We start from the raw sequence: 15,610 nt of genomic DNA, 5'->3' as shown, positions 1-15,610 counted from the left end.
TTAGCTGATTGATAATAGCGGTTTGTGCAAAAAGACGAATAAGGGTATTAATTTTGGCGCAGGAAAAAAGGGAGTCTAAAGAAGTCCATTAATTTTAATATTCCAAAACGCTAATTGAAAAAGCTTTTTTTAAGAGTTTTTTCTAAATTAGCGTTTTCATCCCAAAACTCTCTCCCAAACCTTTCTCTAACAAACACTCCAATCAGCGGTTTCAGTGGTCAAACCTCTAAAATTGGTCAAAATCCCTATTTTTATCCTAAAACGCTCCTTACCAAACAGCACCTAATGTGTTTGTTGTTGTGAGAACAGAACCTTTCCGAGCCCTTTTCATTTCTTCCCCATTCGATGAACCCTAAGGAGAAACCCATCTAATTTCCCAGCCCCTCTTTCTTCCTATTGCCACCACCTCTTGCTTCCGCCGCCTGACCTTGCTTCCGGCGCCGCCTCAAAGCCTCCGACCGGTTTGATTCATATCCCCTTTAATTTTCCTGCTTAATTTTTGATTCATACTGTCTGTAATTTTCAAATGATTGTAAAATTTTGATTCATACTGTCTACATTGAGTCCATTGAGTGCTTTGTCTTGTAATTTAAATTTTTGATATATATCCTCTTAGTTTAGATATGTCCTTGCCGACAGAGCATTCTCTAATTGCTCCCCATTCTTTCCTTTCTTCCCGACTTGCAGGTTTATGTAATTAGTAATTAATAATTAGTTTCTCCAATGAATTAGCATTTTTTGATACTCTTCTTGCTTTAAATTTTTTTGATACTTACTTTAGTGTACATTTGCAAAGGCATACTTGGAGTTAAAACATCCCTACTTGAAGAGTTTGGTGTTTGTTTGTTACGTCATCCGGTCCGACCAAGTGACTTGTGACCCATTTACAAATCCGGTTTGATGTCCCGTCTGGTTCCGATAACATTGGTTTTAACTTTTAATTCCTAATTAGTTTGAGAGTACTAAGGATTCATCGTCCCCCACCCCCAACCCAAACATTGTGGCTCATACTGCTTTTTCTTTTAAATTCTGTTCTTAATCTGATTGATTCTTTCATCGATTTAGCTTGTTTGCACTGAAATCATCTTAAGGATTTTTCTCTAATTTTTTACAATCCTCTTTGGTTTATGATATTAGAAACTTAATTAGCTTGTCCACTGCAGGATAATCTTGTTCAATTATTGTAGTAGATTGAGTAAATGGTCAAGCATGCCAGATTCTATTCTTTGTTAAGCAAAGTATACGAAACTGCACATGAAAATCATGAAATGCTACGACTTGAAAGTTAATGCAGGTGTAGATGTTGCTTGGTTCTGGAAGTTCAATCAACCTAAGCAGCGGATTCTGCTCAATCTGCTGTGCTGGATCTAATTCCAACCTAAAATTGATATTTAAATCTTCTTTCCCGCGCCCCCAAAGTAAATCACATTGTGGTAACTTGTATGATTAGATGACTGTTTGCGTTAATGGCAAGCATTTCAGTATGCGTAGTATGGCTGGAAAATTATGTGTGGGTCGCCTATGCATCTGGACACGGCGGTGTTTTGTCTCTACTAACACGGTGGTTGCTGCTTCTTCTCCGCCTCAAGGTGAATTCATGAACCTCTGCTCTCTCGGACTCGTAAAAGAAGCCTTCGACGGCTACAAAGCGGAGATATGGGCAGATCCGTCTCTCTTCTCTTACCTTATACAATCTTGCATACCCAAAAGGTCAGTCCTTGTAGGAAAACAGCTTCATTCTTTGATCATCACATCTGGGGCTTACATAGAGAAATTTGTCACCAATCATCTCCTAAATATGTATTCCAAGATTGGAGAATTGCAAACAGCTATTTTATTGTTCAATTCTATGCCAAAAACAAACGTCATGTCATGCAACATATTGATTAACGGGCATATACAGGCTGGGGATTTGGAAGCTGCCCGCAAGTTGTTTGAAGAAATGCCTGAGAGAAATCTTGCCACTTGGAATGCTATGATTGCTAGTATGACCCAGTTCGAGCGTAATGAGGAGGGTTTGGATTTCTTCAAGAAAATGTATGAATTGGGATTTTTCCCAGATGATTTTACTCTTGGTAGTGTGCTTAGGGGTTGTGCTGGACTGAAAGCTCTCCATGCGGGGAAACAGGTTCATGCTTATGTGATGAAAAGTGGGTTTGAATTCAGTTTGGTTGTTTGCAACTCCTTGGCTCACATGTATATGAAAAGTGGAAGCTTGGGAGAAGGAGAAAAAGTTATCAAATGTATTCCAAGCCGTAATGTTGTGGCATGGAATACACTTATTGCAGGGAAAGCACAAAATGGCTATTCAGAAGATGCTCTTGACCTGTACAATATGATGAGAATGAGAGGTTTCAGGCCTGATAAAATCACTTTTGCTAGTGTAATTAGTTCATGTTCAGAATTGGCAACTGTTGGCCAAGGTCAGCAAATTCATGCTGAAGTGATTAAAGCTGGTGCCAGTTCTGTCTTTGTAGTGATTAGTTCATTGATTAGCATGTATTCGAGGTGCGGGTGCTTGGAAGATTCGGTGAAAGTCTTTTTAGAATGCAAATATGCTGATCCTGTATTATGGAGCTCCATGATTTCTGCTTACGGGTTCCATGGACGAGGAGAGGAAGCAATAAAGTTGTTTCACCAGATGGAGCAAGAAGAGTTAGAGCCAAGTGATGTTACATTCTTAAGTTTACTTTATGCTTGTAGCCATTGTGGATTAAAGGACAAAGGAATGGAATTGTTTGAGCTGATGGTGAAAAAGTATGAACTGAAGCCTAAACTACAACATTATACATGCGTGGTTGACCTGCTCGGTAGGTCAGGTTGCTTGGATGAAGCAGAGGCAAAGATAAGATCGATGCCCGTAAAAGCAGATGCTATCATTTGGAAGACTTTATTATCAGCATGTAAAATCCACAAAAATGCAGATATGGCAAGAAGGGCTGCTGAAGAAATACTTAGGCTTGATCCTCAGGATTCAGCTTCGTATGTGCTTCTCGCAAACATTCACGCATCTGCTAAGAGTTGGGAAGATGTTTCAGCGGTAAGGAAAGCCATGAGAGATAGAAATGTGAAGAAGGAACCAGGTGTAAGTTGGGTGGAAGTTAAAAACCAGATTCATCTGTTCTGTATGGCGGATAAATCCCATCCGAGATTAGAGGCTATTGATTTGTATTTGAAAGAGTTGATTGAAGAGTTGAAGCTCCATGGATATGTGCCTGATACTGCCTCTGTTTTCCATGATATGAATAGTGAGGAGAAAGAGTACAATTTGGCACACCATAGTGAAAAATTGGCTATTGCTTTTGGTCTGATGAACATTTCCCCCGGAATTCCAATACGAATAATGAAGAATATTCGGGTTTGCACCGACTGTCATACAGCCATCAAGTACATATCTCAGATAAAAAACCGAGAAATCATAGTTCGGGATACTAGCAGATTTCACCATTTCAGAAGTGGCATATGTTCTTGTGGAGATTACTGGTAATTGGATGCTAGATTGGCCTTACAATTATTATGCACCAAAGCTGACTCGTTGAGGAATCCCATTCAGGCCCGAAATGGTGCAGATCTTTCTTTACTTGTTTCGTTGTTGAAACTGCTTATTCAAACCCTTGGATTTGGAGGTTGTGATATATCTGGATACCAAATGAAAGCATCAAATGCTTTGTATCATTCTTTCCTCTTACCAAGTTGATTCGACAGATCAACAACTATGATAACGGCTGACTCTCTTCATCAACAATACTTAACCAGCAGAAAAGGATAGAGGTTTGACATGATATTTTAAGTTACAAACTGTGACAAGAGAACATAAAAACACAGCTTTGCAGCATATGAATATTAAGATCATCAATTCTTATAAATTTTCAACTCATTTTTTGTCAAATCTGACATGATAACACATTTTATGTTTTACCGAGACAGTACGACTGTGAAGCTACACAACACAATTATCATTTTTCTTGCATTTATATCATATATAATCATGTGGAACATACAGATATGTAAGATGATTTTGACATGATAACCGGAAAAGCCACCCAGCTGAAGTTGCTTTTTGTTTCTTTCATGAGAAACAACATAGTTGGCCTGCATGAACTCAAGGGAGAATATTGCAGCCAAGGTAGTGCATGAAACTGGTGCTGTTCTTATTCATCCGTATAATGATGGTCGTATTATAAGGTAGTCTAATTCCTCGTTTTCTCATTGTTGAATCTAGCGACTTGATAATTTTAGGAGGTGGATTAATATCAGGAGTGGCATTGGCTGCTAAAGCCATCAACCCTTCTATTCGAATTTTGGCAGCTGAACCTCAGGGAGCTAATGATGCAGCTCAATCAAAAGCTGCTGGTGAGATCATAACATTTTCCGGAACCAACACTATCGCTGATGGGCTCCGAGCTTTTCTAGGAAATCTCACATGTTTGTTTTGTGGTTGATGCCACAATTGTTGTTGATGGGTTGTCTTCCACAAAACAGGATTTATCGAAATTTTGAGAAATAATCTGAGATTGCAGGGAGCTTATTCACTACCGTTCTGATTGTACAATTTTTTGTTTCTAGATTAGTAAAGCGAGGCGGCTCATGTTGTTGCTAGAAATGTTTATTTCCGATGTTAATTGTTTTTTTTTCTAGTTGATTTGAGAGTACTTGACATAAGGATTTATCTCTTTTTCATGAATAAAGTTGCCCTTCCTTTATAAAAATAAAATACATTACGCAGGTCCTTTTAAGAATATCTAATCTGTAGCAACATCGGTTGTGCTTGCCGTTAGTGGCCATAGATGCAGCAAAATGTAAAGGAGAGAAGAAAAGGAAGAGTTTCAGGATTGTTAAACAGCCTGTGGTTATGTTATGATACCATAAAACGATTTTACCTCAAGTGATTGTATTTGATTAAAATTGAGTTTGTCTTTACAGAGGTTGCAAGATATTTGGTTACAACAGAATAAGATTCTAGCTAATATTCACAAAATTAAATACTATTTTACTAATAGTCCCCCTTTTTTTTTTTTTTGAATCAGACTAATAGTCCCTTTATCAACTTGAAAGATGGTATTTAGAAGGTAGAAAGCATTGTGAGGTCTCTGATCTTTCATTTTTTATTAGACATATTAAGAGTGTGTTTGTTTTACCTACTGTTTGCTGTTACAGTTTGTTTTTTGTTGTTGCTTGTTGTTTGAAAAAACTGCTTTTCAGGCCTGCAAGGCAAACATGAGATCCCTAACCAAACACCTAAAACTCTCCATTTTGAAATGAAAAGGCAAACAAGAGTATGGAAAGTAACATCCAAACATCCCCTAAGTCTCTCATTATCTATTTTGGTCTCATTCATTATGTCATTACTTGCTAAATTAGTTAGTTATGAATGTCTAATTCAGTTAAAAGAGGTGATTCATTTTACTTGGGTTTAAAATTATATTTTTTTATAGTTTGAACTAATGTTTTACAGTTTTACTTTATACAAGTAAAAGTTCAAAGTTTACTTTTTTTTTTGTCATCACATGTTTAATGTGATAAAAAAAATATATTAAAAATCAGCTGTTTAATATGTAAATAAAAAATCAAAAACTTAAAATAACTGATACCGAACATAAATTGGTGCTCTTAGAAGGAATGGCAAATGATAAATCTCAATAATAAAATGTCATATTGTCAAATTTTCAATTCAACTCGAAGTATAAATATGTGCAAAAGAAACTTAGTTCTCATTTGTTTAGCAAAAAATATAATAAAAATAATGGATAACTAGTATTTTCAAAAAGGATAAAAATGAATAGAGAGAGTTCTAAAAGTTAATCTTTTCAAAATGAATTTTCTTATCCTAAAATTTTGTATTGACTAGCAACACCTAAAATCAGAAGCCCCTCTTATTATTCCCTTGTTCCGGCTCCCTAAAACGGAAACGTTTAGATGTCAGTTATTGCATCTTCTTGCTCAATAATGTCATCTCAGCGATAGAGACAAAAGCTGAGCAACCCAAACTGCAATCTTCACCAAAATTCTGCGGTTGCATCTATCTTATGTAAGTCTTGATTCAGTCTCTTCAGCTTTATTTATTTTATTGAATTTTGTCTTCCATTGCAAGTGATGTCCTCTAGCTTGGACTGTATATTAAACCCCATTTACTAGTTTAAGACCGCAAAATGAACTTGGATTCAGCCATGTAATCTTCAAACCATCGTGGCTCATCTTACTTTTGCTACTAAATTCTGGTGTTAATCAAATTGATTCTGAAACGTATTTGGGATTTTTCTCTAATTGTTGACACTAGAAACTTAATTAGCTTGTCCACAGCCGGATAAGCTTGTTCAATTATTGTAGTAGAAACCAAAAAATTATTTTGGATCAAACATTGTATTAGAGGCACAAAATAGTTTGAGTTTGGACACTAGACACCAATGAAGTTTGGGAAAACGGATGTAGAAGGAACAATTTCAGCAATAGTAATAGGGTCAACAGGCTGAGATAGCTCAACTTGCTAGCGAGGCAGTGCCTCGTCGCCCACCAGCTAGCTGGATTTATGGGCCAATTCGTGTTTTTACTTCTTTTGTCTAAAGTTTTTATTGTGATTATAATTATAATTCGTAATTAGTTTAGGATTGGTTTTAGCTCATGGTTTAAACATACAAAAGGGCTTGTAAAGTGTGTTCAAAGTATGAGCAAAAGTATATGAACATTGGTGGCATTTTAAAGAGATGAAATGAAACCAAGAAAATTAGAGAGTTCTTTCTTATGCATTCGAAGGGGTTTGACCATAGTTATTAAAGGCGCGCCTTTGGCGCACCAGGTGCTGTCCTTGGCGCCTTGACATCCACAATGGCTGGCACAGTCTCCGTGGCATGCGCTAGAGGCGCCATTGTGCGCCAAGTTGCAGTTGCCAAAGGCGCACCTTGGTGACATAGCTGCAGTTTTTAGGGTTTTCTAAAGTTGGAATATATTATACACGTTTTGAATTAATTGTATTATGATCTGAGGGTCCCAAATAAGGAAAAAAAAGGGAGAGTTTTGACGAGTAGAACTAAGGATTTAGTATTCAAGTTTAGTTTCTAATATGGGGTTTATTTTGCATTTTAAAGTTTATTTATAATTAAGAATATTGTCATGGTTTAGTATTCATTGCATTTTTATGTTAGTTTTGCAGTTTTATAAACTTTATTTTGGTAAGTGCGCCTTGTCTAGCTATGTACGCGCCATGCGCCGAGGCTCCGGGTCCCTAGTGCCTACGTGCGCCATGTGCCTTTAATAACTATTGGTTTGACAAGTGTTTCAACAAATAATGTAATCTTGATTATCAAAAATAACATTTCTCTTCTTTCGTGGATGTAGGCAAAATTAGTTAGAACTACACAAATATTGTGTTTTTGAGTTAACTCGTAATTTCTTTTCCGCACACGATCCAATCTAATTCCTAACAATAGCTAATATGCCATGGCCAGCTGAAATTGCTTTTTTTGTTTTCTCATGAGAAACAACATAGTTTGCCTGCATTGGCACCACAAACCATGGACAGGAACAGCCAAACTAACACAGGGAAATATGCTGCTGATATCTCCTCAATAAGGGAAGCGCAATTACGCATCGATGCATTTATTCATAAAACACCTGTTCTTACCTCAGAAACTCTAAATTCTATATCTGGAAGGAAGCTTTTCTTCAAATGTGAATGTTTTCAGAAAGGGTGAGAAGGAATGCTTTAAGTTTGAGTTCTTTATGACCTTTCTGTGAATTGTGAAGACCCAATTTCTTTTATCTTTTGGCAGTGGAGCATTCAAATGCAGAGGGGCCTGCAATGCCATATTTTCCCTTGATGATGATCAGGCAGCTAAAGGAGTTGTCACACACAGCAGGTTTGCTCTACATCACTTGCTCGGAAGTTCATGTTTTCGACCTGCTTGACTGAAAAATTACCTTATTGTATCTTCTATAAATAGTGGTAACCATGCTGCAGCATTGGCTTTGGCTGCAAAACTAAGGGGAATCCCTGCATATATTGTTGTACCAAAAAATGCTCCGAAATGCAAAGTTGAGAATGTCAAACGCTATGGTGGTCAGGTTACTTGGAGTGAGCCTACAATGAACTCAAGGGAGAGTGTTGCAGCCAAGGTAGTGCAAGAAACTGGTGCTGTTCTTATTCATCCGTATAATGATGGTCGTATTATAAGGTAGTTGAATTCCTCTTTTGTCTTGCATTTAAGTCGAGTTTGATCCCGTTTGTTAAATTAAGGATAATAACTGTAAATTCTGATTTGCACATTGTGTAAGATAGAATTAGATATCACTAAGAGATCACCATTGTGGTCAGTGAAATTTAGGACAATTTGCTTTGCAAAATGCACCTCTTGGGTCTTGAAGTCTTCTAACAAAATGCCTTTAGGGAGTTGTATTTCTTCTCTTTTCCGGAAAGTGTTTATGAAGTTGTATGCATATATCAAGTGTTTAATTGTCTTTACAGTGGACAGGGTACAGTAGCATTGGAGCTTCTGGAGCAAGCCCCGCAGATTGACACTATAATAGTACCGATAAGTGGTATGTTTAACAAATTTTAAGTATCCGTTACTCATTTTCATCATCTGTCGGTTTAATTCTTCTTTGTTTTCTCATTGTTGAATCTAGTGACTTGATAATTTTAGGAGGTGGATTAATATCAGGAGTGGCATTGGCTGCTAAAGCCATCAACCCATCTATTCGAATTTTGGCAGCTGAACCTCAGGGAGCTAATGATGCAGCTCAATCAAAAACTGCTGGCGAGATCATAACATTGCCCGAAACCAACACTATCGCTGATGGGCTCCGAGCTTTTCTAGGAAATCTCACATGGTAAAGGCAATTGCATTTTATTTGTTTATGGCTTTCAAGTCTATGTAACCAACTTGGTTTCTCACGAATCACGATCACGATCACGCAGGCCAGTCGTACGTGATCTTGTAGATGACGTTATTACTGTGGAAGATAAGGAGATCGTAGAAGCAATGAAACTGTGTTATGAGATACTGAAAGTGGCCGTTGAGCCGAGTGGAGCCATTGGGCTTGCAGCTGTTTTATCTGATAGTTTCCGGACAAATCCAAAATGGAAGGATTGCAGCAATGTAGGTATTGTACTTTCAGGAGGTAATGTTGACCTTACTGTCTTATGGGATTCTTTGAGACTCTGAAAATTCTTTCTTCCCTTTGAAGCTTTGTTATACTCATGTATGCACAACTTTAGATGATTTGTATGTTGAAGTTCTTATTTAAGCCTGCATATTGTTACAAGTAAGAACATGAAGTTGAAGAAGTTCTTATTACTGGGAATTGGATGAATGGTATTGTATCCATGCTCATTGATTGTTTGGGTGTTCTCTCTCCAGTAATCTATGTGTCATTTGACATGTCAAAATTGTGACACCGTGTCTTTGACAACGTGGCAACTGACACGCATCTGATCGGGTGTGTATTGTACAGTTAATTTTTCAGTTAATGAAGGGCTCGATGTAGCCAAATATAATTATTAAGAGTTTGGTGTGTCAAAATAAAAGGTGATAGATTTGATACTACAAATTTCGAAAGGTTAGAGGTCTCGTGATGCTTTTAACTCAAAAATCTTATGAATTTGGGTTTGCCTTATATAATTGCTCAGGATTTTGGGCTGGTTCTATTGTTGATGATACTTCTTTTGCTGCGCTGGGAGCATTACTGATGAAGGCTTTATGCTCTTGCCCATGTAAAATCTCTACTTGTGTTCTGCAATATCTAATAAGAGAAATCTAAATTATATTTCTTTGTTTATCTTGATTCTTGATGCTCCCACATTTTGTTCTTAGTAGGGACCTTAATCTTTATCATTTTATCTTGATTATGGGGTTTTCTTATTTAATATAAATACATATTCAAACTCTGTTTGTTTGCGTGCAGAAAAATATTTTTCTGATTTTTCGTTGTTTGTTTGCTTGGAAAAATAAGTCAAACGGAAAATTTTATATTAGTCAACACAAAAATGTACTAAGAAAATGAGGAAAATATTAAAGAGTAAAATGTTTTCTAAACCTTTTCGAATTATTCTATTTTTTCTTACCCTTTTAAAAACATCAGCCACCTATCATTTTTTTTTTCAAATTTTCTCTTATTTTTAATAGCCAAACATCATATGATATTTTATTTATAACAAAAAAAAAAAATACCCAATATTTTTTGGTAAATAAATGGGGCCTCAATGCATTACATTTTTATCATGCTTTTCAAATTTTTTAGAAACTAGTAATTTCACTTCTTAAATGTAATTTTTTTATGGGTTGGTTGAAATGTCAAAATTGGTTTATGACTTTCAGAGAAGAAGAAAATGGAACATAGCAACGAGTCAAAGTAAGTGTGGTAGATGATAAGAGCAATTCTAGTGGGTGTTATAAGTTGTAACACCCGACCATCAAAAGGATTATTACAAGTGTGTTACTACAATTGCTGAGTTGCTTACTGGAATAACAAAGAAATAATGGAGACTAAAAAGGAAGAAACTGAAGCCAATAGAATCCACGTTTGGCTTCTTAAGTGCTGCATATGGCGTATGTAGTACACGCCTCATATACTATCCTTACGAAGCATTGAAATTGCAAATTAGTGGCAAACAACCACTGTCTGTCACTCTTTTTATTTTTATACTATGTGCATTTTTATTTAATTAAAAATCATCCTTCTTTTTTATAAAAAACCATCCTTTATTTTTAAGTTTCAACAGTAAGAATTTTTAATTTATTAAAAAATCATCATTTTAATTTTTAACTTTTACAAATTGACCCTACTAATTCTGAAGTAACTTTAGATTACAGTAGAGTGTGTTTTATGAGTGTCACTCTTTGTAATATATGTGTGTTACAATCACTAACGGTGATCTAATAACTTAACATAAGAACAGAAGAAGATAATAGTATTTTTCTTTTTAGCATAAAGCCCATTTGCCGCCCAAACTATAAAGCCGAAATTTAATTAACCCCCACTCTACATAAATCAGCAATCAAGTCCTCACTTCCCCAATTTTCACCAAGTCAGCCCCTAAAATCATAAAAGTGGGACCCATTGATATGCAACTCCGATCTATTCTCTTTTCTTCTTTTCAATCAAGCTTTCAGTTTTGTCATCTTTGTAAAAGTAATTTTGATACCTATTGAAGTTATTGAAGCTTTTAATAGATAAAGATTTTTTTGTCACATAAAATCCACTATGAAATTGTTATTTGATTTTATTGTCATACGAAATCTGAAATTCAAGGCTTTTGAATTTATGTTGAGATTGAACTGTGCTATTTGCAATCTCCTGATTTTAAAACCAATGGGCTTTGGCCGGAAAACAAGGAAGAGGATTCCAACAGCTATTCCAACTATGAGAATGAGGAGGAAACTAGAAATTGTCCAACAAAAACAAAATATCATACTTGGAATCTAAGAAAGAAATAAGAGAGAAAGATTAGAGTTGAAGAGGTATCAATGATGCTCCACTAGCCACCATATGGTTTCAACCAAATACACAGTATAATTGGATTCCTAACTAGTATCTTTTCAATTGAATTACACCCTTAATCTTCTTAAATCCTCAATTAGATCTTCAACATACATCTTGATAGTCCATTAGAATAACCAAATTAATAATCGAAACTAAAAGTATTAAAACACAATGACATATATGTTTGCACACAATTAAAAGCTCCACACATAAGTTCAATGGAGTTTCAGAGCGACCAGTGGGTGTTCAACTCCTTCCCGACCCCATACCGAAAATCAGTCTAAAAGAAATAAACCCCATGAGCCCTGCTATATAAGTAAAATGCAAGCCAAGCAGAAAAAACTAACCCAAATCTCTAGTTCTCCTCTTCATACACTTCTTCATCCTCATAGTCTGCTTCCTCATCTGCAGTTGCATCTTGGTATTGCTGATACTCCGAAACCAAATCGTTCATGTTGCTTTCAGCCTCGGTGAATTCCATTTCGTCCATCCCCTCTCCGGTATACCAATGCAAGAAAGCTTTCCTGCGGAACATGGCAGTGAACTGCTCGCTGACCCTTCTGAACATCTCTTGGATTGATGTCGAGTTGCCGATGAAAGTGGAAGACATTTTCAAGCCTGTTGGAGGGATGTCACAGACTGTGGATTTGACATTGTTTGGAATCCACTCAACAAAGTAGGAAGAGTTCTTGTTCTGAACATTAATCATCTGCTCGTCGACTTCCTTTGTGCTCATCTTGCCACGGAACATTGCTGATGCTGTTAGATATCTGCCATGTCGAGGATCAGCTGCACACATCATATTCTTGGAATCCCACATTTGTTGGGTGAGTTCTGGTACAGTGAGAGCACGGTATTGCTGAGAACCACGAGATGTAAGGGGAGCAAAGCCAACCATGAAGAAGTGAAGCCGAGGAAATGGAATGAGGTTAACAGCAAGCTTGCGGAGGTCTGAGTTGAGTTGACCAGGGAAGCGGAGACAGCATGTAACGCCACTCATAGTGGCTGAAATCAGGTGGTTCAAGTCTCCAACTGATAAATCATTTCTGGTAGTTAGTTACAGTCGAAATTGAGAGATCTTTAAGGGTAAAAAATGCTCCCTTAATTCATAGGGGAGATCAAATATGGCCCTAATAGGAAAAATAGTGCAATATTAAACCTAGCATTCTAGATATGGAACAATTTTTGGCCTCTCGAGTGGAATGGAAGAAACGGCCTGCTGACACGCTGAACACTTATTACTAACAAGTCAGCAAGTCGTTTCTTCTATTCTATTAACAGGCTAAAAATTGCATCATGTCTGGAATATTAGCCTAACATTGCATTGTTTTTCATATTAGGGACATTTGATCTCTCCTAATAATTATGGGATCATTTTTTACCTTTAATCCTCCTCCAAAAGAAAATATTCGTATCATAGGCCAGCTTAGATTATGATATTAAATTGAAGCAATAAGAAAATGTGAAACAATATCCCCTGATTTCGTTTTTCTCTTGCAATTTTGTATAAATGTAACATAACCAATGAATTATATCAAAATTCTTAGTTGTTACAAAAGACTACAATCTTTGTCGTTACGAATAGGAAGATCCATGCAATTACTGATCTTTTACTGGACCAAAAATATCTAGGAAGTAAAACTCTATATGCAATCACGGCTGTGTTTGAGCAATTAGAATAACAAACAAAGAATCTTAAGACCTTGTGGCGCAAGTGGACAATTCTAACACACATGAACCAACAGATGTTTAGAGGCACTAACATATTGTTGCCAGTAGAACATGGCAACTCCAGTTTATCTAAAACCTAAAAAATGAGAATACAACACCATATACTTAGAATAATGATTACAATATCTTGATTCCACAACAATTCAGTTCAAATCACATACAACAAACAACTAAACTAACTTCTAACCCATTTTGGTCCAATCTCAAATCCATAAATTTAATGTTTCCATGGCTGATTCCAATCTCATAGCTACCCAAACATCTTATATAAGCTCCTAATCACACAATCAAACATCGATTTACTTATTTACAGTTAAAACAAGTCTAGATTGAAAATACTTAATAAGAAATAAAACAAAGAGCAGAAAGAAAGCAACAACTTACAACTGGGAGTGGTGAGCTTTAGAGTACGGAAGCAGATATCATAGAGGGCCTCGTTGTCAAGAACCATACACTCGTCTGCGTTTTCCACAAGCTGGTGCACAGAAAGAGTTGCGTTATAAGGCTCAACGACAGTATCGGACACCTTTGGTGAAGGGAAAACAGAGAATGTGAGCATCATCCGATCAGGGTACTCTTCCCTTATCTTCGAGATCAATAATGTTCCCATTCCAGAACCAGTACCGCCTCCCAAGGAATGGCATACCTGGAAACCTGTAACCAAAGTTTACTTCAGGTCTTATTCTGTAACAATTGGCATGTTACTTTTCATTTGATTATTAATTTGCAAAACAAATTTCTAATCGGTACATTCCAAAGAAGCAACATGTTCTCAAATCGAATTAAAGTTAATAAACCCGAGATAGAAAACGCTTCGCTTCATATACTCAACACATAAATTACATTTCATGGTCGTTCAACTTTATACTCACTAACATGATAATCATTCAATTTTAAAAGCTCAGGGAAAAATATTATGGTCATATATGAAAGTAAGCCTTCTAAAAAATAAGAGAATGTACATGTTTTCAGTTTTCCAAATCACTATAAAGTTTTCTCTCTAAACACTTAATTTATCTGTACTAAACAAACACTTAAATAATCATGAGTATAATTAATTAACCCTATTCTCAACATTTCCCCCTTTTCCGCCAGCTAAACAGCTACATATGCAAATTACAGAAAAGAAGAAAAATCAAAAGGGAACGAAAAGAGAACTAAGCACGAACAGAAATGGAATTGCGAAATTACCTTGCAAGCAGTCACAGTTCTCAGCCTCCTTCCTAACAACATCAAGAACTGAGTCAATCAACTCAGCTCCGTCCGTATAATGCCCCTTAGCCCAGTTATTACCCGCACCGGACTGCCCGAAAACGAAGTTATCGGGTCTAAATATCTGTCCATACGGCCCGGATCTAACACTGTCCATTGTACCAGGCTCCAGATCCATCAGAACGGCACGAGGCACAAACCGGCCACAGCTCGCCTCGTTGTAGTACACATTAACTCTCTCGAGCTGGAGATCAGTGTCGCCGTTGTACCTACCGGTGGAGTCGATTCCGTGCTCGGCGCACACAACTTCCCAGAACTTGGCTCCGATTTGGTTACCGCACTGGCCTCCCTGGATGTGGAGAATTTCCCTCATTTTCTGTCTTTTCTCTGTAAAGCGATGGAAATGAAAATTGGGAGGGAAAAAGTGTTTTGCAGTCGTCTGAAACAAAATGTTGGCGTGAGATGGGTTTTATAGCAGAATAGTTGACGGCTTCCGTTAAGGTGACGACGGGGTTTTGTTCTTAGTGGGAAATTGAAATATTTGAAATTAGTATTCATCCCACACGGAAAGAAGTAGTTTAAGATTGTGAAATTGGGTACGTTGCATGAGGTTATTGGTTGCTAGTGGAAAGTAGTGACCGAGCTTCTCATTTATTTTCATTGTACTCTTTACAAACGATTAAAGACCTGGATTTGTCATTTGGGGAGTTGTCATCACTACATACGTCTTTATTTAAGACCTGGATTTTCGGTGCCTTCCATTGTCACCCAATGATATATATTTCATGATCCGAGTGTTCGTCACTTGGACAATATATACGCTGAAAAGAGAGTGACTTGGACTAGATTATATTAGTTTATGTGTTGTAATTAATAATATTTATTCATGAACTTATATTATTGTTACTGATTTTAGTTAAAATTGTATGGTATTTATAGGTTTTAAGTACAATTGTGTAGTTTGAACTGGTAACAGGTATTTACGGGTTTAACGGACTAATTTTTTTTGTCTTTTCGTCACGCAGGCATGTGGCCATCACGTCTCACCGTGCGATCGGGCGTGTGGCTATCACGCATCACCGCGTGGTCGGGCGTGATAGCCACACACCCTACCGTGTGGTGGGACGTGTGTCTATCACGCCCGACCACACGGTAGGGCGTGTGGCTATTACGCCCGACCACGCGATGAGGC

General features: G+C 36.9%; 3 protein-coding genes across 8 annotated transcripts; 2 read left to right on the top strand and 1 right to left on the bottom strand.

The window, feature by feature from the left end:
• Positions 1-292: 292 nt before the first annotated feature.
• On the top strand, positions 293-3,959 carry LOC136210776 (pentatricopeptide repeat-containing protein At2g41080). 4 transcript variants are annotated; one of them, XM_066002177.1, is made up of 2 exons: positions 293-461; positions 1,295-3,959. In XM_066002177.1, exon 2 carries the CDS (start codon positions 1,451-1,453, stop codon positions 3,485-3,487), a length of 2,037 nt encoding a protein of 678 aa, XP_065858249.1. In that variant the 5' UTR covers positions 293-461; positions 1,295-1,450; the 3' UTR covers positions 3,488-3,959. The 4 variants fall into 4 exon arrangements, with proteins under 4 accessions (XP_065858249.1, XP_065858250.1, XP_065858248.1 ...); XM_066002178.1 differs by having other exon boundaries at positions 1,286-3,959; XM_066002176.1 differs by having other exon boundaries at positions 1,164-3,959.
• Positions 3,960-5,756: 1,797 nt separating this feature from the next.
• Positions 5,757-10,498, top strand: LOC136210775 (serine racemase). Of its 3 annotated transcripts, XR_010678208.1 has the most exons (8): positions 5,761-6,028; positions 7,484-7,684; positions 7,767-7,853; positions 7,938-8,168; positions 8,459-8,532; positions 8,637-8,823; positions 8,912-9,706; positions 10,311-10,498. XR_010678208.1 is itself a non-coding variant. In XM_066002175.1 (7 exons), exons 2-7 carry the CDS (start codon positions 7,509-7,511, stop codon positions 9,156-9,158), a joined length of 1,002 nt encoding a protein of 333 aa, XP_065858247.1. In that variant the 5' UTR covers positions 5,757-6,028; positions 7,443-7,508; the 3' UTR covers positions 9,159-9,821. The 3 variants fall into 3 exon arrangements, 2 of the variants coding, with proteins under 2 accessions (XP_065858247.1, XP_065858246.1); XM_066002175.1 differs by lacking the exon at positions 10,311-10,498 and having other exon boundaries at positions 5,757-6,028; positions 7,443-7,684; positions 8,912-9,821; XM_066002174.1 differs by lacking the exon at positions 10,311-10,498 and having other exon boundaries at positions 8,912-9,819.
• Positions 10,499-11,554: 1,056 nt separating this feature from the next.
• On the bottom strand, positions 11,555-14,870 carry LOC136210774 (tubulin beta-2 chain-like). Its single transcript, XM_066002173.1, has 3 exons — positions 14,398-14,870; positions 13,591-13,860; positions 11,555-12,507 (listed from the first exon to the last, which is right to left on the bottom strand). The coding sequence occupies exons 1-3, from the start codon at positions 14,789-14,791 to the stop codon at positions 11,831-11,833; spliced, it is 1,341 nt and encodes a 446-aa protein (XP_065858245.1). The 5' UTR covers positions 14,792-14,870; the 3' UTR covers positions 11,555-11,830.
• Between the last annotated feature and the right edge of the window lie 740 nt (positions 14,871-15,610).

This window comes from Euphorbia lathyris, chromosome 1 (assembly GCF_963576675.1).
Source record: "Euphorbia lathyris chromosome 1, ddEupLath1.1, whole genome shotgun sequence".
Lineage (NCBI taxonomy): Eukaryota > Viridiplantae > Streptophyta > Magnoliopsida > Malpighiales > Euphorbiaceae > Euphorbia > Euphorbia lathyris.
This window is presented reverse-complemented; position numbering and strand designations above follow the sequence as displayed.